The sequence below is a fragment of the Oryzias latipes genome, chromosome 18 (assembly GCF_053564925.1).
Source record: "Oryzias latipes strain Hd-rR chromosome 18, Olatipes_Hd-rR_3.1".
NCBI lineage: Eukaryota > Metazoa > Chordata > Actinopteri > Beloniformes > Adrianichthyidae > Oryzias > Oryzias latipes.
The window spans coordinates 12,630,187-12,651,922 of record NC_136254.1 but is presented as its reverse complement, the minus strand read 5'-3'; the positions used below and the strand labels follow the sequence as shown (position 1 = coordinate 12,651,922).

General features: G+C 42.1%; 2 protein-coding genes across 3 annotated transcripts in view; one reads left to right on the top strand and one right to left on the bottom strand.

Moving 5' to 3' along the window:
- The first annotated feature begins 1,365 nt into the window (after positions 1-1,365).
- Positions 1,366-19,217, top strand: usp12b (ubiquitin specific peptidase 12b). Its single transcript, XM_023966008.2, has 10 exons — positions 1,366-1,571; positions 3,994-4,074; positions 4,152-4,235; positions 4,886-5,015; positions 6,329-6,603; positions 9,742-9,818; positions 12,095-12,178; positions 13,140-13,337; positions 16,165-16,243; positions 16,554-19,217. Exons 1-10 carry the CDS (start codon positions 1,524-1,526, stop codon positions 16,653-16,655), a joined length of 1,158 nt encoding a protein of 385 aa, XP_023821776.1. The 5' UTR covers positions 1,366-1,523; the 3' UTR covers positions 16,656-19,217.
- The window catches only part of arhgap36 (Rho GTPase activating protein 36), a 43,698-nt gene continuing 40,463 nt past the window's right edge, over positions 18,502-21,736 (bottom strand). For both annotated transcript variants that reach the window (XM_004079984.5, XM_011487665.4), the window contains exon 12: positions 18,502-20,761. In XM_004079984.5, the coding sequence (XP_004080032.2) occupies positions 20,439-20,761 (323 nt within the window). In that variant the 3' untranslated portion in view covers positions 18,502-20,438. The remainder of the gene's footprint in view (positions 20,762-21,736) is intronic.

Here is a 21,736-nt window from a genome sequence, read left to right as displayed (position 1 = left end):
TACTGTCAATGAGCCTTTAACTAAAGCCGCAGGGACTGTTTTTCTACTGGAACATTTAGAGAACGTACACAGAGTTACTTCAAAAATAACTCTCACCTAAAAAACAGCACCTCAAACAACAATAACAGTCACATAGCAGATGTGATGGAAGATGCATAAGTTTGAGGACACACTGTGTTGATAAAATGCTATAACTGATCATTTCAATCTACTTTTAAATGACTTTTTCTCGCTAAAGTAATGCAGACACGTCTTATTAGGACGTTTTAGCATATCGACAACGTTTGTTTAAAGACGTTTGGTAAATAAAAATGAATATTTTTACTTTTTGCAAAGTGCAGTGAGGAAAAACATATGATTAATGATTGGTGCTTGGCAGAGGCGCAACTGCCTAATTTCATAGGGGTATGCGGCCACGTAAAAAACACCCCCCTAACACACAAAAACGCACACAGACATAAAGGCACATAATAAAACGTCCCATCCACCCCTCCTGAAGCTATCTAAACACCCACACAGCACTTTTATTGTTTAAATGTATACATCTCATTACTTCTTATCTGAATCGAACGTGGTGGAACGAGGGGCACGCATCTGATTGTTTTTATTTGAATTGTGTGATCATCTGATGACAGCGCACTTTAAATGGAAAGGCAAAAGAAAAACCAATCTGGGGCTAAAAACAGAATATGCAAGAGGGACAAAGATGTGGTGTGAATGAAGAAAGGTTTCTGTAAATGGTTGAGAGACACCAGGTAGGTTATAGCTGTGATAAAAACAGGCTTGGGTGTTCAGGTTAAAGCTACTACGGTCACAAGTGTTTTGCAGCTGTAGTGAGCAGGATTTTTTTTGCAAGGGGGGTGTGAAAACGAAAATGCAATCCCCTCTTTGCATTATTACTTTAATTAATATAATTATTAATTAATTAATTATATACCGCGAAGGGGGGTGTAAGGGCAGGGATGCCAGTTTAGCTTAATCAGCTTGTTAGTTAATTTTAGTATTTTCTATTGAACTCTATTTTTTTATGATCCTTTTGATTTTATGTTTCACTTTTTTAATTACCGATACGAAGCCCATCCAGACTACTGTTGTTATGAATTTGGGCTATACAAATAAAATTGAATTGAATTGAATGTGTCACAGCGTTTTCTGGTATTGACATTTATTTTTAATTATGCAACAGAAAGGCTTCCATAAAAAAACAGAAAATGACAACAAAAATGCATCAATTAATAGAAATATTTTTAACTATGTAAAAAATGTAAAAAAAAATTTTTTTTTGTCGTTTTCGTATTTTTCATAATTCAAAACAAACAAAAGTTTAAAAATTATACAAAACAAGGGCGTGTATGTTTAGGCGGAAGTTGTGTTCATGCGTTTCCGGTGGTTTTTGTGGACGGCGCTGACAGACGGGGCGGCGGCCGCAGAGCATCTGGGTTATTGGTGAAAGGGAAACTCTACAGCCGCAGCGGCTTTGCTCATTTCACCATCGGGGATCGGTCCATCATGGCGGCTCACGGATGGAAGTACTGATGACTGTCCGGAAGATCGCATTGGTTTGTACCATGGTAAGGAGGCCGGACGCGGCTGGGTGTGCGGCGGGTGTTCATGGCGGGGCGACCCGATCATGGTCTGGACAGGGAGTCCGGTCGGAGTTAGGAAGCCCCGTTAGCCTGCTGCTAACCTGTCAGAAAGTTGGAGGTCTGGGAGTTTTCTTTGAATTTTTTCATTTGTCTGCGACACAAGAACACGCGCATCTGTGTCACCGCTCAGAGTGATTGAGACGAGTGGACAATGACAAATGTGTGGGAAGAGGAACCCTTACGGGACAAACCACAGGACCACCTCACCAAATCTGGCCCTCTTTGAAAATAGTTTGGACCCCCCCCCCCTGTGTTGGATGTTCTTCCTGAAGAAACCTTGAATGATGATGTTCTTTTTTCTGATTTAAAGTTTGGCAATCACATCAACTGTGACACAGACGCAGGAATGAAAGTTTCATCATCGGTTTGCATTGTTTTTATTCAATGTGAAGGATTCAAAAAGTTTTTTAGCTTTAAAATGTTTGGTTTAAAACAAAGAATAAGACTTATGACTCCTAATTGTGGACCCCCCTTGGAATAAATCCTTGGAACTTTGTAAATCATTTACGGTAGTTAAGCTTTGCCTGGCTTTTTGAACAATTTTCACATAGTTTTGACCTTGTCTTTGCTTTGTTTGTGAACTTATACATATTTATTTAGTTTCAACATGTTTGATCTTTTGGCATAAAATATAAAAATAGTTGGATCTCAGTTACAAAAAAATAAACAGGGATCTCCTACCTTCTCTACTGTATGTGCTTGTTTCTTTTTCTCTATTTATACAGACACGACACAATGAAGTTTCCCAGTTATTTTTATTTTGAAATATACACAGATATATACAAAACATCACCCTAAGTTCAAGCCATCACACGCAGTATTTATACTATTTACACTCAGTTCTTTAAGAGTTTCTTAAAGCAGTCTAAAAAGATTTTGGGCCTGTGATGCTCCGTCTGCGTTCCGATAGACAACGGCTTCTTACCGGTTCAGTTGAGTCGGTTAACGTATGACTTTCTGATCAAAGGGCATGACAGAAAGTTTTGTTGCACACCCCAACGATGAGTCCAGAGAAACCTCCGTTGTGCATTAATCCATCCCAGAAGCGGCAGTCATTGCATCTTTTTCAGGAAAGTTTTGTTGGTCCCCACTTGATTAGATAATGCAATGTGAACTTCTTCATTAACAACCCTTTCCTCCTCGTCATTTAGAATAGAATAGAAGGCCTTTATTGTCATTATACACATCTACAATTCGGATCACACGCGCATACAGTGCAATGGAATTTAACTCATCATCATCATCATCATGCACAGACAACTCATCATCATTCTGGAAATACAGAGAACATAATAAAGATGATACTTCTCCAGCTGAATTAGATCGAAGCGTAACAAAAGGTCCAGCACTGAAATGTGGATCTAAAGCAGACATGGTATTTGGTGAAATCATGGCTGGTGACATTTCATTAATACTTTTGTCCCGTGGAGTCGCCATTTTAAATAAGGCGATATGTCCAAAAAACAAACAACAAATCCACTATATTGCAAAGAAGTCCCCATACTGGCCAGCATATGTAACACTCAACATTAAATGAGAGACATTCCAAAAAAATAAACAGGGCTCTCCTACTGTCTTTAGAGTATTTGCTTGTTTCTTTTTCTCTATTTATACAGACAACCCCAACACGACACAATGTAGTTTCCCAGTTATTTATATTTTGAAATATACACAGATATATACACAAAAACATCACCCTTAGTTCAAACCACCACCATATACACCCAATATTTATATTATTTACACTCAGTCACAAAATCTTTGAGACTGCTTTGTCCTAAGTGACATAAGACGCCAAAGAAACTCTTGAAGAACTGAGCGATATTTCAAAATAACAATAACTGGGAAACTTCATTGTGTCGTTTTGGGATTGTCTGTATAATAGGAGAAAAACGAAACAAGCACATACTGTAAAGAAGGAAGGAGATCCCTGTTTTGTGATAACTCTCATTTACTGTTGAGTGTTAAACACTTTTGTGAAATTTGGTGATAAAGATTAGACAGTGTTACCTGTCAGAATTTAGTTTTTTTGGACAGTTTCAGGTTTAATTTTTGTGTAATAGAATCAAAATATTATCTGTAAAAAAGAAGCTGGTCTTTTAACTAAAGAGATTGATATCAAGCATGAGAGATAAATGAACAGAGCAAATACTAAGGGGTTAAACATATTTAAAGTTTGTGTTTATCTTTGAGTGAAACAAATATTTGTCAGTTTTCTGCAGAAAAAACAGATTCCTGGTGTGTTTTTTAAATCTGCTGGTCTTTAGCGGCGTCTGAGGTCTTCTCTGGTTTTCCAGTCTCTGTTTGTCCCGTGAAATGGCAGTTCAGTGGTTCTGCTTGTCTTCAGGGCACCAATGCCTCTGCCTTGGAGAAGGAGATTGGACATGAGCAGTTCCCCGTAAATGAGCACTACTTTGGACTGGTGAACGTGAGTAGTTTGCTGCTCCATGTGTGATGGTGTGACATACATGACTTCACGGGTTCTCTCTGTTTTGCCCTCTGCAGTTTGGAAACACCTGCTACTGTAACTCGGTGCTGCAGGCGCTCTACTTCTGCCGGCCGTTCCGGGACAAGGTGCTGGCCTACAAGGTGAGACCCCTGGGAGGTATTCCAAAAGGCAGGTTATGTGAGTTACCACGGTAAGTTTGAGGCTAAGGAAGCAGATAACCTCAGCTTTCGGTTCCAAAAATGGAGGTATGTTTCAGGGTATGTCAAGTTGCCATAGCAACTCATGCTCTGAACATAACCTGGTCTGGAGCAGGTTTAGTTGAAGGTTGGTTTGTTTTCAGAGAGGTGAAGCAGCATGGCGTGTCCATTTGAAGATGATTTAGTGGATGAAGAAGCTCAGATAATACTTTTTCCACCGTGAGAGGATGATAAGACCACATATGGATGTTGGAAAAATAAACTTTTTTACTTTGATCTAACTTAATTATTTGTTTCAGTTAAGATAAATATGTTTTCTGAGTTCAGTAGGTGGGTTTAAGTAGGTGTAACTTTGGTGCTGCTGTTAGATTGGCACCGCAAGGGATTGTGGGATACCATACCCTTTGGCTGTCTGGACGGATTTGGGTTTAAGTGTGGGTTTTTGACCAAATGTGTTTAGTTGTTTAGCTGTTTTACTGTGTTTTGTCTAGTTATTAGACAAAACACAGGGCTCGACAAAGCCATTTGTCCGCTGGCCCGGTCCAGCTCGCTCGAGCCGTACAGACCACAAGACTTTATTTTTCACTCTCCAGGTGCAGCCTCGGAGGAAGGAGTCCCTCCTCACCTGTCTGGCTGACCTTTTTAACAGCATTGCAACACAGAAGAAGAAAGTGGGAGTCATTCCTCCGAAGAAGTTTATCTCACGGCTGAGAAAAGAAAACGGTACAGTTCCAGTCTGCAGTGTTAGAAAGTAGGAGTGTTGTAAAAAATTGTTTTGGCAATATATCGCGATAGTTCATTTGGCGATACTTGCATTGATTCAAATTGCTGTCAGGATGATATTTATTTAATTATGAGCGTCCTTCAGTGTCTGACTCTTGTTTTTCACTTAAACCTCTGTCGCTAGTTGTCAGCAGAGCACAATAAGCCTATTTAAGCAGCTCTACACCGCACCAAACCTACAGCAAGATGTCAGTGAAGCAGCTTGTAAGAACGAGTGAAGCACTGCAGCTGCACGTAGCATCAGCCAAAATGCTATCGGCAAAGCAGGCCAAAGTTCTGCAGAACCTCACAGCAATGGATTTTAGTTTAGCGACCAGATCGATCAGAGTGGTTTGTACAACGCTCTAAAAAAAGGCCAACGTAATGGAGATGACCGTTACTGGTTTACTTCCTGTGTGTGTGAGAAAGCGTGGCTGCAGCGGTGCAGAGCGGACTGATATGTATACAAAGCATTTTTGCCACATTAAAGCGCTCTCCTTGACCCTGTCATGCTGCCTCATGATCACACTTTACTGTTTCTGGAAAGAATTAGTGCCCCCCCCCCCCCCCCCCTTTATTTTTCAAGTATTATTCAGGCTCCTGAATCGTTTAAAAGTACTAGAGAAGCTATATTAAGCAATATTTAAAATAAACAGCTCTTTGTTTCCTCAATCATACTTTTAGAATCTTATTGGTTAAGGCACATTCATTCCATTTTTTTTCTTATACTGAAAAATATTTTGTTGTGGAAATCAGACAATGTTGACTGTTCCATTTATATATTTTAAGTTACCAAAATAAAAGCATTATGAATTTTTTTGGGTGAAAGCAACTTATGGTATCTATATGATATACAGTTGCAGTTCTTGAGCTTGTGATCATAAAATAAACTGAATTTGACCATTTTACTACAGTGGAAGACATTTTGAAATACAGGTTGTTTTTTCTAAGTCATATTTTTTTTAAAAAAAAGCAAGAAAATGTGTTCCAGTCCAATATCGGGATATTAGATCATGGGGCGCATATCAGGATACGTATCGTATCGCCAGATTCTTGCCAATACACACCATAACCTCAGACTATCTGCTGATCTTCCCAAAAGTCCAACCTGAACTTATCCCAGTTTCTGACAGATGTTTGTGTGTGCACAGACGCATCAGCAGATATGCAGGTGTGCAGGGGTAGGCGTTTGCTCTGACGATTGTATATGTTTTTGGTCAAGAATGACGTTTTTTGGCAAACACTGTCTTCTAAATGATGTCTCTCCTATGCAGAACTGTTTGACAACTACATGCAGCAGGATGCGCACGAGTTCCTCAACTACCTCCTTAACACCATCGCAGACCTGCTCCAGGAGGAGAAGAACCATGAGCGGCAGCAGAACGGAAAACTGCTTCAGAATGGAGGAGGAGGAGGTGTTGGAGGAGGAGGAGGAGGAGGGGGAGGAGGAGGAGGAGGAGGAGGAGGGAAGGAGATTCAACAGACCTGGGTCCATGAGATTTTCCAAGGAACACTGACCAATGAGACGCGCTGCCTCAACTGTGAAGCTGTAAGTGTGGAGCTCCTGCTGCTTGAGATTCACCTCAAAAGTATGGATTCTCACACCGGTCCTAAGCTATCTGCTCATTGGAACGTCCAGGAGACCAAAGACTACATTCCCTGAAAAACCAGGGAGATGTGTGAATGGGCGCTTCATTCTACTTCATTTGAAACACTCCATTACTTCTAGAGGGGAAACCAGAAGCGATACTAAGTCAGATCTTTAGAGTCATTGTAGGAGGTTACAGCTTTGAGCCTTGGTCAATATTAACCCTTGTGCTGTCCAAGCCACTTAAACACTGGGAGTGGGGTCACCTGGACCCCACTAGACAGTGCGCTGAACCTCTTTTCTTCAATTACATGTGATCTTCACTGGTGTCCATGGATTACATGAAATCGTCTTCACCGCCCCAGACGAGTGCCCCACCATGTCCTCCTTATTGTCGGATCTGTTGTTTCCCCAACTTTCTCTTTGACAACAGGTCATTGACTTTCTATAGGTACAGGTTAGTCGAGCACAGTAGCACCACAGTCATTGAACCAGCATCTGGTACCTTTGACAGAGTGGGCAAGAAAAACAAAACCCCTATAGACCTTGTCAACGGAGGACAACATGAATTGGTCCTGAATTTCCAGCAATGACTTGTAGAAATACTTCAAATGTAGACCATTACTCAGCCAGGATGGTTCTATAGAAGAAAAGGTTTGAAAAAAGGCTCATCTCTATTTATTCATTTAAGTTTAAGCTGTTTGAAGCCGATAACCACCAGCACACACACCACTAAGTGGGTGTGTGTTTGCCTGGGGGCAGTGCTGGCAGAGCAGACTCTTCCTGGAAGAGGCTGTTCCTCACTGGTCTATGCCACAGCGTGAGAATTCACTCATTGTTTTTTAGAGGAATAGTCAGAAATGCATGAATAGATCAAAATATTGCTTTGGGCTTTCTTTTTGTGAGAATTGAGCATTATGTAGGTGCCATGAATTAACTGGTCTATATTATGGTGAATGAATATTATTTTTGTTTGTGTTTTGATTATAATATTATTGGCGGTTATTGATTAGTTAATCACCTGGTGGGTCACATGTATGTTGGCGGAGAAATTAAGCGATTTTTACCTCACCTGTGGGTTTTCCCCGTGTAAGATGGAATGGGGGGTTAGCTGGGTTGGCGTATTTTTTGTTGACCGCTTTTTCGTTTTTGTGTTTTTTCTTGATTCTTTGCTTTTTTTCTCTTTTTGATCACGATATAATAAGTGAATTTAACTACCTTTTTTTCCCACTATTATAGAGTTCAAAATACGAACTTCGTTATGCTTCATGGTTTTTGAGCGCGTCATCAGCATCAGCCTCTTAGCGACTCTTTGTTTTTGTAGTCGGTGCACATTATAACACACTCAAGAATTCAAAAAGTTAATTTAACACAGCTTCTCAATTATTTTTTGCAAGGCCCCCCTAGGAAAAAGAAAAATGTTTCACGCCCCCATCCCCCCACCCCCCACACAAACAGTCGCCGCAGTGACAATATTTTAGATTAGCATCTATAAAAATTGTGTAAGTATACCTAAAATTTTATCTTTTAACATTAACTAAAGAAAAAAATCAATATTAATCCACTTTCAACAAATATTAACTTTATTTTGCCACAGAAACTCTGTTATAGTCTAAAATAGAAAAGCAGCTTAAAGTGCCTGAAATAAAAAAATCTGTCAGTCCTTATTTAAACTATAAACATTTTTAACAACTGAACCATTTGATGCTGAGAAGAATAATTCAATAAATAAGTACTGCTAAATGTAAATTGATCTGAAACATTAACACAGCAGCACCAATATATTTAACGTTTTATGTTTAAAGAAATAGGTATAAAACATTGTGCTGATTTTTTTCCTCTAAATGATGGATTGTTTATTTATGATCTCATAAAGTGCAGCTGTTTTCCTGCATTCCCTGCTGTCTTTCTGTCAAATACTGACACCAACTAAACGACAGGCAGACAAAGAAAACATTTATGGAAAATAAAGACACGTCATCAAAATGTCTACAATAGTTCATAGAGAATGACATCATTAGCATGCGCTGAGTCATCTAAAGGCACGCGAGGATCTTGGTGTTGTGCAACAGAGGCAGCGCTCTGCATGCGTGGCCTGAGCCCACTACCCCTCCCCTCTCCTTCCCACACACTGTGACAGGAAACAGGAGCAGCTGCAGGGACGGCAGTTTACAGGTTTCTGGCTGTTACAAACTCTGTGATATAACAGTAAACCAACAGTGGCGCCAATTTTTTTCCAAGCACTGAGCCGCTGTCACCGCAGCCCCCCTTTTTCACCCCGGGCAATTGCCCGTATTAACTGTGCCTAAAACCGATAGTACTGCGCGCCCCCCCCTGGGCGCGCAGTACTTCAAGAACTTTGCCTCTGAACATTTAGACAGTGTTGTGCAGCATAGATTAGACTATGTGCTTAATTGAACCAACTCAATATTAATTGACATTGTTAGCATTTTTCCTTTAAAGCCAAAGAGCCACAATGAATGGCTAAAGGAGCCGCATGTGGCTCCGGGGCCTCAGGTTGCAGACTGCTGGTCCAGATCTAAATTTCCAGGTGTTTTTTATTTTTTACACAAGAACAGATGCTGATCACATGACGGTACGCGTTTTAGGCGGAGCCGCCTCATTCATGCAGCAATTGTTGACAGATTGATGCATTGATGTTTGTGTGCTGCTGAGGTCAGGTCATAGAGTGAGGTGGCGGTGGAAATCGTCACAGCAGGGCTCTTCACGTCTCTCCACCAACAAAAAGCGCTGCAACCGAAGCTGCTGCTCCTCCCAGATTTTGTTCCTCTCATCTAATTCTGTAGCTTGAATGCTCTCTCACACCTGCCATCGTTATTTTTGTCGCCCGGGTAAATCTTTTCCACACAGTCAGCATGAAGCCATGGTGCATTAGCGTAGAAGGAAAAACATTTCTACAACAGCTGATAAGCTGAAGACTCTTTCAATGAGGAAGTCTTCCTCCTCCTTCCTTTGTCACTCCCTTTTTGTTTGCAGGTGATTTTTGTTGACGTCTTAAACTCAGTATTTGAAACAACTGGGGCTAAAAGATCAAATATGAAAGAGTGGGTTCTCCTGTTTTTCTGTGATGTGATCCAGGTAAGCAGTAAGGATGAGGACTTCCTGGATCTGTCTGTAGATGTGGAGCAGAACACGTCCATCACCCACTGCCTCAGGTACGCTCACCTTTTCCTTTCAGAAGTATTTTGCAGTTGTAATTTGATCTCCACACGTCTAAATAGGTTTTGAATCTTTAGAAAAATTGCGTGTTCAAAACAAAAAGTTGTGCTTTTGAAATAACAGTGACCCTTTTGTGTCTGTAAAAATAGTTGTCACATTTTTGAAAATATTTTTTGTCTTTCAAAAATATTTGTTTTAGGTCCTCATAATCACACGCAAACACACACGTGTTTTTTTTGTACAGATGCAAAGACATACAGATCAACATCCACAAAGTCAACATCAACCATTACAGACCCACTCCAATCATCTTTCGATTGATTGTCAAAGCTTTCCCAGTGGTCTTTTAATCATTAAAATGTAGTTTTAGCTAGAAACCCCCCCCAAAAAACTGTGTAGTTTTCTAGATCATAGTTTCTGTAGAGTGGCAGGAGTTATTCGAAATTTATGGGTGGGTGGGACTGTTGCTGCAGAGCAACCCCGCCCCCCTTCCCGTCCTCGTTGCTGAGAGCTCTCTATTTACGCGTTCTACCACTTGTTTACAACCCCAACCTAACGATAGTGGTGTAACAAAAATGACGAGCGATACTGGAGCCATTTAGCTGTGCAGATTTCATCCAGGTACCAGTTAAGACAAGGAAAACAAAGACGTTCATGGATCTATTTGTCTACAAGTGGATACATCAGAATGGAGCGGGGGAAATGCAATGTTAATCCAAATTTTCTTTATATATACTATATTACCAAAAGTATTGGCTCACCTGCCTTGACTCACATATGAAGTGAAGTGCCATCCCAATCCTAATCCATAGAGTTCAATATGATGTCAGTCCACCTTTTGCAGCTATTACAGCTTCAGCTCTTCTGGGAAAGCTGTCCACAAGGTTGAGGAGTGTTTTTTAGGAATTTTGGACCATTCTTCCTAAAACTCATTGGTGAGGTCACACACTCATGTTGGTGGCCGCTCCGTTCTAATTCATCCCAAAGGTGTTCTATCTGGTTCAGATCAGGACTCTGTGCAGGCCGGTCAACTTCATCCAAACCAGACTCTGTCATCCATGTCTTTATGGACCTCTCTTTGTGCACTGGTGTACAGTCATGTTGGAAGAGGAAGGGCCCGCTCCAAAATGTTCCCACAAGGTTAGAAGCATGGAATTGTCCAAAATGCTTTGGTATCCTCAAACATTCAGAGTTCCTTTCACTGGGACTAAGGGGTTAAACCCAAATCCTGAAAATCAACCCCACACCATAATTCCTCCTCCACCAAGTTTCACTTTTACCACAATGCAGTCTGAAATGTACTGTTCTCCTGCAACCCCCAAACCCAGACTCCCCTATCAGATTGGCAGATGGAAAAGTGTGATTCATCCCTCCACAGAACGTGTCTCCACTGCTCTAGAGTCCAGTGGTTGCTGTTGTTCTCAAACTCTTCGAGGACATTTCACCTCTGGATTTGCTGCACAGGTGGCATCCTAAGACAGTTCTACACTGGAATTCCCTGAGTCCTGAGAGTGGAACATTCTTTCACAAATGTTTGTAAAAACAGTCTGCATGCCTGAGTGCTTGTTTTGATACATCTGTGGCCAGGCCAAGTGATTAGGACATCTGATTCTGACCATCTGGATGGATGAGCCAATACTTTTGCTAATACATAGTGTATGTCCTCCATCATCAGAAAAATGCCACAAGAACATGTTAAGATCCCAGAAAACACCATTTTCATTGGAGTTGGTCTTTAACAGGAATATTGCTCTGAACTGATTCACCTACCAGCATGGTTCTCATGTCTGCAGCCAAACAAACTGTCAGACTGATGGACTCAAATGAATCTTTTGGTTGTTTTTTTGTCAAAAATTTTGTCATGACGTCACTGTGATGAACACACGCTCGGACATGACTACAGGAGGATTGACCATTTTGTGAAAATATATTAAACAGAAGAGTTGCAGACTTCGGCTTCTACCAAACTGTTTGGTAGTTATGATCTTCATGTCGCCTCGTTTGGCGACATGTTGTAGTTCCTTTTGTAGTTCAGTTCGCTTTTATGACGACTAAACAGTTGACTGATGTCATTCTTTTACTTATATACTAATTGCTACTAATTATGGCAAAAGCACAACATTATTCTGCACCTGCAATTTTTTTACAGCACAAAACATGTTGACATGTTCGAGCATCAAGTTAAAACAGCAAAATCCTAATAAAAGGAATGTAACTCCATGCCCTTGCATTCAAAGCTGTGTGCTGAAGGAGGTCTGTTTGTGTGGGACAGAGGCTTCAGCAACACCGAGACGCTGTGCAGCGAGTGCAAGTACTACTGTGAGCAGTGCCGCAGCAAGCAGGAGGCCCAGAAAAGGTCTGTGTGATTGGAAACTTTTTTTATTCTCCATGATTATGTTTTTCATCCAAATTGTTTGAATATATTATTTTTGCTCGTATCAGGAGTTTTTATGTTTTCAAGAAATCCTGTTATGGAATTTTTGATTAAATACAAAGCGAAACAAAAATTATATTACCTGATGCAATAAATGACAGGATATTGATAGCAGGGACAAATACTCAGACACAGAGCCAATCAAAATCAAGAGTGAGGAAAGTATTGCACTTATAGTTGTTCCAAGTATAACAGTTTAAAAGGAAAAAATATATATAATCAAAAGCTCAATACCTGTACTGTCAAAGATCACATCCGGAGAAGAGCCCTTTAAAGCATTTATACAATGCTGATGTATTTAACTCTAAAGGCTTTTCAGAATGTCACAGATCCATCAAATTCCAACTGAAATATGGCCTGATTTTGCTGCAGGCTATGATTAAAGCTCAATTGAACAGTTTAAATTCAAAATATTCAGATATGTGGAAAAAGGACAAAGTCTGTTTTCCCATTTCCATAAAGATTCATAACTGGAAAAACAGGTTTGATGGAGCTGATCTTTGGAACCATCTAAATAGAAGAGGCCAAATCCAGGAGAACAGGTAAAATATAATCTGGTTTGTTTGAAAGAAATGCAACAAATTTCCATTCTTTGTTTTGAAATTGTTAAATGTTTTAGTTTGAGATTTCTCTTTAGCTGTTAGAATTTAAATGAAGGGAAGCAACAGAGGATGTCTGGAGAAATTCTTGTTGCTGCTCCTTGCTACTTTTTCCGATTGAAACCAGAAAACAGCTTTGTGTCAGGAACTGCTGTCAGCTGCGGTGTGAGCTCACAAGCTGTTCAGGATACATCAGCATCTTTTTTCCTGTTGTTCATCTGTGGCCTCACTCAGTGCAGGTTCTGTCTTTTTTAAGAAAAAAAAAAAAACTCTGTTCTTCTCAGGATGAGGGTGAAGAAGCTTCCCATGATCCTTGCTCTCCACCTGAAGCGCTTCAAGTACATGGACCAGCTGCATCGCTACACCAAACTGTCCTATCGCGTTGTCTTCCCGCTGGAGCTCCGCCTCTTCAACACATCCGGGGATGCCACCAACCCAGAGCGCATGTATGACCTGGTGGCTGTGGTGGTGCACTGCGGCAGGTGGGTTGGTGTCTCCTCAACATGTTTGAACAGTAAAGTTTTCGAGGACAGGTCACTGCTGGAAGCAAGTTCTTGGACCTATGAGATACGGAATTCTGGCCTTTAAACTGAGCTCAGCAAGACAGATTTTGGTCAGCTTGGTATCTGCTGAGTCCCCGTCCTGCAGCTGCAAAAAAAGAGGCCAAAATCCTCAGCCTCTACTTCTGTGTTGGTCATCACCTCATGAGTGTTTGGGTGTCAGCGAACACAACTCATTTAGTTCTGCTCCAAACATCTTCAGATTGGTCCATCTTAAAGGCCTGTTCACACCAGGACGAATTTCGCACGCGATTTTCGCCGAGGTTTAACGCCTCGTGACTAAACAAAGGGCACCAATGTGAGTGTGCACACCGACGCGAAAAAACGCCACGCGTCAAAGCGTCACTTTTTAAAAAACGCCTCGGGTTCGCTTTTTTGGTTTGTCGCGTCGAAATCTATTCGACCAATGAGAATGGCGCTTTTGCACACGTGTTTGGAGCTTCTGAAGTTACAGTAAAACACAACTTGGGGGCGCTCAAACACAAAACTGCCTTGCTGAGCACACATACCAGCGAAGAAGATAGACGCCGAGTTGCATCTATACAGCCGCGAAGAAATAATGACGGACATTCTAAAACATCCCCGAACCAAGCAAGCAGTTGGAACTACTGGTGCTTGAAATATTCATGTTTTCTTTGTATGATTCTGACAAGCGCGTAAATACTTGCTCTCTTCTTCTGAGTGAAAAGCGACTTTAAGAATCGTAAAGTTGGGAAGCGCCACATTGTGTACAGGAGTATTTCTGTTTACATTAAGCGCCATCTAATGTCAGGGAATGAAATTGCATGTTCACTCGGCTCATCGTCAGCGAAAATCGCCTGGGTGTGAACACAAAAAACGTGGCGAAAAACGCTGGCGAATAACGCCTGGCGAAAATTCGTCCCGTGTGTACGGGCCTTAAGGAAAAGGCTCACTTCAGTCTTTTCTTATTTGTCCTGGTGACAAACGTCATCCTAATGTCCGTTTGAGAGTCTAAAGCTACGTTCACAGCACACTTTTCAAATGAAAAGTTTACATAAACCTGCGTAAATGCGCATTTCGGGCATCCATGTAAAAAAATCTTGCATTCAAACAGTCAAAAACAGCAACACCTGTTTGTCCAAGTGGTCACGTTTCTGAGACTGTTTTAGGGCTCCAAGTACAAAATGCTTGCCATCGAATGTGGGTTGAAAGTTAAACCAGGTCGAACTTTAACCAATCAGGGACTTGTCTGGAATTTTATGACGCCAAGACTTTTATATATTGGAATAGAGCTGTGAAAGAAAAAGCCTGGAGCAAGATTCACCAGATTTGCACCGCTTTGACATTTCGCACCAGACCTCTATCACCTGTAGGCAACAGATATGTGCTAGCCTAGCAAACAGTAGAAGAATAAAATGAAGACATGACCCCTCCCTGCCTGTCCAGTGTGAACACCATGGGCTTAATGAAGCTGCCTGTAAGGGGTTCAAGACCGTGCGTCAAATGCTCGCTGTAAACATAGCTTTATGGTTCTCCGTAGTTCTCCATGGTTACTTTTGTGCACTTTGTTGGACAGCACCAGTCATTCTGTCAAAGGTCATTCTTACCGATGGCCTCAGAGTGTTTGGAAATACATAGAAATGGACACAGGTGAGATAGACCTCTGGTCGCCCTCTGCCTTGTTTTGACATGATTTCAGCTTTGCAGTCATGTGCCAAATCAAATATCCAGTTTCATAGTTGAAAGGAACATTTTATGGCTCAAAATGTCTTCAAAAGAACCAACAAGGACACAATACACCAATTTTTTTGTTTGTATTTTTTTTGTGTTACCACAAATGTAACACAATAGAACAGCAAACAGACCTTCTTTGTTAGATCTAACAAAATTGTCCTTAAGGCAAAAATTAAGAAGAAGAAAAAACACAAGTCCTGAAGTTTGAGTGTCAAGTCTTTGATGAGTCTCTCTTCATTTGGTTGTGAATTTGGGTTGATTCAATTTTAAAACTATCTACAAACAGGAAGTGAAGATGTTTCTCTGTCTTGACGATCACCTTATTTCTACAGTCCACCTCCTTTGAAGAACAGAGAACATCCGCTGTACCTCTGAGCTATGGATAAGTTCTCAGTTGGGTTCAGATTCTGAATGCTGGCTCGTAGAACCTCTTGCCCGTCTTCTCAGTTTGATTTTAAAATGAAGAAAGATGCTTCCAAGGAGCAAACTCTGGACCTTCACACACGTTCCTCAAACACTCTGATGTCACATGTGCTGCGGGACATGTGACATCAGAGGTGAACGGTTTTCTGCATACATTACAGATGAGTGCCATGCAAAGGGTTAAAGTGTGCAACTTTCTTCAAGACCCAAAGCCCTTTACAGCTGTAGTCCCATTGGTACGCTGATGGAGGAAGGCTGCAACGACTGCTCCTAACCAGGTCACTTGGAGTAATTGGTGGCTCAGCGTTTTCCCTATTCCCAAAGATAATTCTATGGCGGAAGAGCAGGAATCAAACCTGTGATCAGAAATTGAGAGCCAGTCCAGAGTCTGCGCTCGTTCAAGTTTGGGAAGGAGAACATTTCCTGTCAAGACAAATGTGAAACTTCTGTAGGAACAAGATGCCGCTCAGGTGTTTTATGTTCAGAAACACTCCTAGTTTCCCTTTTTTTAACGTGTGGTTTATTGGAGATTCATTTGATTTTAATGATGAGATATTTTTATGGCATGTGCAATAAACCCACATTTGTTATGTGGTTATGAAGCATCTTTTTTTTTCTTCTTGTTGTGCAGTGGTCCTAACCGTGGACACTACATTACCATTGTGAAGAGTCACGGCTTCTGGCTGCTGTTCGACGATGACATCGTGGAGGTAAACTATGATCTCCAATCTGTAATTGAAGAGTGCAGTCAGCTCACTTTGGCTTAGTTGAGTTCTTCATGTTTCGTTTGGTTGGATTGTCTAAAGTTGCTGAGAGAGGCGGAGCGGTGTTAACTTGTTGGTAGTTTTTATACATTTGTGGTGTTTTCTTGTTGGTAGCGTTGATGCATAGGTGGTGTTTGTTTGGATTAGGATGAACATGTTCCAACAGCAAGCAGACAAATTCTGACAGTTAAAACATTAATGACCAGAAGAGAACAGTGAGGAGCAGGACAATTCAACTGTGGTTTTTCTCCTGCAGAAGATCGATGCTCAGGCCATCGAGGAGTTCTACGGGCTCACGTCTGACATCTCCAAGAACTCAGAGTCTGGCTACATTCTTTTCTACCAATCCAGAGACTGACAAAGCTGTGGTGACCCCACCCACGACCCTTTAAGATAGGGGAGGGGCTTAGGGAAGCCCCGGCTGTACTACCCTGTGGGTAAAGCTTTTCAGCTGAGCACTGCTCAGACAAGCAAAGCCAGGTGCAGGTTTGTGGCAGTTGGATGAGTCCACAATCACCTGACTGTGTCAACACCGTGCCGTTGTGAGAGGTTCATCAGACTGAGGAGCAGACACGCTGCCACGATGACCGCGGCGTCTCCAGAGACTGCCAGGTGAAAGCTCACTGAGATGCTGCTGATTGTTCCAGCTTCATGGGATCAAACCATCAGCTGAGGTCTGACAGCGGGAGAGGCTGTGTGCAACCTTCACAGCTCACACACGAGCACCGCACAGTAATTCTACATGATAATGTGGCGTTAGCACACAGGTGTTTATGAAGTATCCATAAGAAAATCCTGAGCCCAAAGGACGAAATTTATGAACCCATGAAGGGTTATTCCAGGAAAAAATCCAAATCTGGAAGAAATATTTGGAACCTCTAAAGAAAAGTTTTACCTTTAGAAGAAGAAACTCTGCCTCTAGAACTCCAAAGAAGCAACGTCTGAACTTAGAAGAAACTCTTGACTATTAAAGAAACCCCTGACCCCAAAATTCTAAATCAGAGGAAGAAACTCTTGAACCCTCGAAGGACGCACATCTTCTGTGTTTCTATCAGGAGCAGCCTGGACATTTATTGTAGGAGAGAAGCAGCCAATGAAAAGTTTGAGGAGATGTTTGTGCATATTTATTTTAGACTTTAATGAATGTTTCAGAGCTGAGCTGTCATCTGTCCCCAGGTTCAGATAAACCAGGTGATGGACCAGAAACAGAGGAGCATAAAAGTTTTAACCCTTGTGCTATCCTATGGGGTCCAGATGACCCCACCCTTACATTGACGTGTTATCCCTACAATGACAAAGTGGAGAGGATTTCTTGTAATCAATTGGACACCAGTGAAGATCACAAATCATTGAAGAAAAAAAGTTCAGAGCACTGTCTAGTGGGTCTAGATGACCCAACTCCCAATGTTAAAGTGGCTAGGATAGCACAAGGGTTAACCTCCTGGGGATTCATCATTCTGAAACCAGGAAGTTTGGAAAATAATAAGTATTTGTATTCACTCTGTTTAAGTCTTCCTCATTAAAAAAAAAAAAAAACGCCAGACTAATGTTCGGAAGTTTTCCTTCCAGCTGATAAAAATTCCCCACAGACCGAGCGAGCATGCGTTTTCCACCTCAACACTCACAGTTCAACAGTGAGGATCAGGTTTTGCAGATTTTTATAACTTCTATTTCCCTATTGTCATGAACGTCACACAAACGTAATTTTAATAAAAATGTATTTGATTGGGAAATAGATGTGAAAGGCTTTTTTTGGTTAACCCTTGTGCTATCTTAGATGACCCCACCCTTACATTGACGTGTTCTTCCTACCATGACAAAGGTGGATAAAGATGGAAAGATTTCATGTAATCCATGGACACCAGTGAGGATCACAAATCATTGAAGAAAAAAGGTTCAGCGCACTGTCTAGTGGGTCTAGATGACCCAACTCCCAATGTTAAAGTGCCTAGGATAGCACAAGAGTTTCTCTGATCCACCAGGTTAAGTCCCGGTCAAAAGGTTCAGTTGGGAAAGTGTGAGGCTGCTGGCATGAATACTCTGGGACACTTTGGCTCAGAAGTGGATCATTCTGCTGATGTTCCCAGTTCTTTTGGTTTATGCTGCAGAGTCAGTCGGCACCTACACATTTGTTCTGTGCAACCTGCTGCAGAGCCCCCCCCCCCCCCCCCCCCATGCTGAAGAGCAGCAACGCTTAGAAGTGATATAACAAGAAAGTTAGATTTTTATTTTTACAATAATCACCTGTGAAAAAGTGATATCAAGGTCACACCTTCAAAACAGGTGAACCCAAATCTGTTGATAAAAATCTGCTGAATCATCATTTTCAACATCTGTGGTACAAACACGCTGTACACTTACAGAGTTCATGCTGGAGGGGTGCGAGCATTCAGTTACAGAGGCCCCCCAGCCTCACAGAGTCTGGTTTCTGCCAACATGGAGGAGAATGAGTCTGAAGACACGTCCAGCATCACATCACACACAAAAACAGGAAGTTCAGGTCCTCCATCCTTCATCGCCATCATCATCAGAAAGTTATTATTGTAAATGAGACTTCCTAACACGGCAGTCAGGAAGTCAGAAACCTGTGTGCTTGGTCCAATTCCACAAGCTTCCCCCCTGTAACGTTACCCTGACAGCACTTATCTGGCTGATGCGGGTCAGATAATAATAAAAAGTAAAACCTGCATCGTTTTCTAGGACATAGTTTCTGCAGAGCAGCAGGATTTTATTTGAAATTTGCCTGAGATGTCTGTTAGCGTGGAGCAACTCCACCCCTTTCCCCCTCCCAGTTGCTGAGAGCTCGGAGCATGGAGCTTGTGACCTGCTTAATATATTTTCTACTTCGCAAATAAGCTCTTTTTCCAACATCTGCTCCTGATTCACAATGATTGAAATAAAGAATTACTCAGAAATGCAATCTGAAGCTTAATTTTCTTTCCATTTGTCCTCCATCGATTCTTCTCTATCAGGCTGATCAAAAAAGCAAAAAAAGCCTTCAGCTGGTCTAAAAAGATGCAGCCAGAGTTTGAAGGAAAAATGCAAGGGATGTGCTCAAATATAAAGACTCATCTGTGACAAGGTGGAGGTAATATAATGGTATGGGCTTCTTCAGTAACATTCGCTGATGATGTTATATGATGGCAGAAAAGTTCCAGAAACTTCAATCAAACGCAATGGAACCTGAAAAAAGCAAAACAAAATCTTCATGTTTCTCAAGTTACAGATGTCAGCCCGCCAGAGCACGCCAAACGACGTTTGGAGGAGGGGGTGCTGACGTCACAACGTTTTACAAGAGCTTTGGCAGAGCAGATCTATTTGATGACTTTGACCGATCAAACACCTTTTCACCAGATAAGATACAGCCTTGATTTAAAGCTGGCTTGAAAGTCTCTGATTTTCATCTTTTGATGTCAAACTCAAATGTATTCTGTCAGCAGAACCAGCCTCTGTCCCAGTCTTTTAGAGGGGGGGGGGGGGTATACTGGCTTCAATCAAAAGCTTAAGTACATTTTAATAAATGTGTAAAACGTTCTTCTTGTTGGAAGTCACTTGGTTTTTGCTTTTGCCTGGTTACCTGTTGAAAATTGCTGTTTTTGACCCTTATAGCAAATAAATCTTCCTCCTCATCATCATCATGGATGTGCACATTTGCTTAGTTGACTGCTAGAGCAGAAGGACACAAACAGTGTTCAGCTTTCTTCTCTTCCCTTTCTGTGACCCAGATCCTCGATACGTTTAAGCCAGTTTGAGTTCTGGTTAGCTCGGACTAAAGCAGCGGGAGAATCCTGGACACTCTGACCGGCTGTGGTGCTGAAGGTCCACAGTGCTCCTCATCCTGCTGTGATGAAGAGGAAGTCTCATTTCTGCAGGCCAACGTGCTGAATTTACAGGATCATGATGGCGGTCTCTGATGATGAGGATGAGGACCCTCAGCTTCATCACTGATGATTTTCACTGGAGCGGTAAACATCACTGTCCTGCGTTCCTTTGCTTCACCTTAGTGCCTTAGTGAGCTGCCAAAGACGTGGGAGCATCCAGCTCCTGCCACCTGAAGCTGGGAATTCAGGCCTCTCCTAGTGTGAATGCATACTATGGAGCACACCCGTCTTCCTGGAGCCCCCACTCTGCCCCACCCACATCACACCACAGTCTCAGAGCCAGAGCCTTTCCCTGTGAAGAAGTCCCAGAAGTTTGCTGCAGGAGCTGGCTTGCTCTCCCCCTGGGGGGTCTGTCTGACCCAAACGCTGCTCTCAGATGAGCTGCTCAGGCTGGAGCAGCTCCCCCTGCCACCACCCAGGTTGAAAGATCCCAGCACGCCCCGCCGGTCCTGGGAGTCACTGTCCTGACTATGGAGCCTAGAGAAGGAGGCAGAGGAGGGGGAGGACGGCGACAGGCTCAGCAGGTTGTGGTGAGAGTGGAACTGACGCATGTGGCGGATGGATTTTCCAGGAGGAACTTCACCTGTGGGGTAAGGAAAAGAAACGGAGGGAGGGGGGTTCAAATGTGCAGTTTGACACCCACTAAAATATATTTTTGTAGACCCCTGATCAATATCTTTAAATGAATTAGGGAAATTGCATTGAATTTGCATGTTGCACGGCTAGATATTAACAAGGTTCTAAGTGCACAGGGATCACCACAGCAAATCAGCTTACGCAGATTCACGCATTTGGAAGAGTTTTTACGCCGGATGCCCTTCCTGACACGACCCTGTATTTTATGCAGGCTGGGGACTCGTACAGTGGGACCCAGTCTTGGGGTCTTGCTCAAGGAGCCACACTGGATGAAGCTCTTGTCAACCCCTGGGAATTTTCACCCTGATTTCCCACGCAGCAGTCCTGCACGCAGCCAACTGAGATGAACTTAGCCATCCAGCCGCTTGCCAAGGTTCAAAGTAGAGCTTCAAAATGTAAAAATAAGAAATGAGAACAGGGGGCCAAACGTTTCAGCAGACAATTTAAATAAAACAATTGAACTGAAATGGGATGATCAAAAGTTTAGGACCATTCCACAAAATAATCCTGATAAACAAAACAGAAGTTGAAGGGTTCAAACAAAAGTAACAAGTAGCTCAACCATTCTTGTTGGATTTGCTGTGGGTGTTTCTAAAAGGTTTTAGGGAAGGTTGTGCCAAAAAGTGAAGGTGGCTTCATGAAGCACATCCACTGTCTGGAACTGATGTCCATTTGTGTAAATTTCCCACACCATCCATCCCCAAATGTTCTCAGTTGGATTTAGATCAGGAGAACATGCAGCATGGTCCAAAAAGAGTGAGATTATTATCCTGGAAAAAGCCCTTTGTCAGGTGGGTCATGTGAACTGCAGCACAGAAAACTCAGTCATCACCACAGAGACGAGCGTTCAGTCATGAGGGATGCTTCCTGCAATATCTCCACATAGACCGGTGTGGTTTGACGACCCAGCACAGCCCGAAGC

Bases quoted from the DNA above. Each gene is read 5' to 3' on its own strand.
- usp12b (XM_023966008.2), top strand. From the start codon at position 1,524: ATGGAAGTACTGATGACTGTCCGGAAGATCGCATTGGTTTGTACCATG. The intron at 1,572-3,993 runs GTAAGGAGGCCG...GCTTGTCTTCAG, and splicing joins TCGCATTGGTTTGTACCATG to GGCACCAATGCCTCTGCCTT. The intron at 6,604-9,741 runs GTAAGTGTGGAG...GATGTGATCCAG, and splicing joins GCTGCCTCAACTGTGAAGCT to GTAAGCAGTAAGGATGAGGA.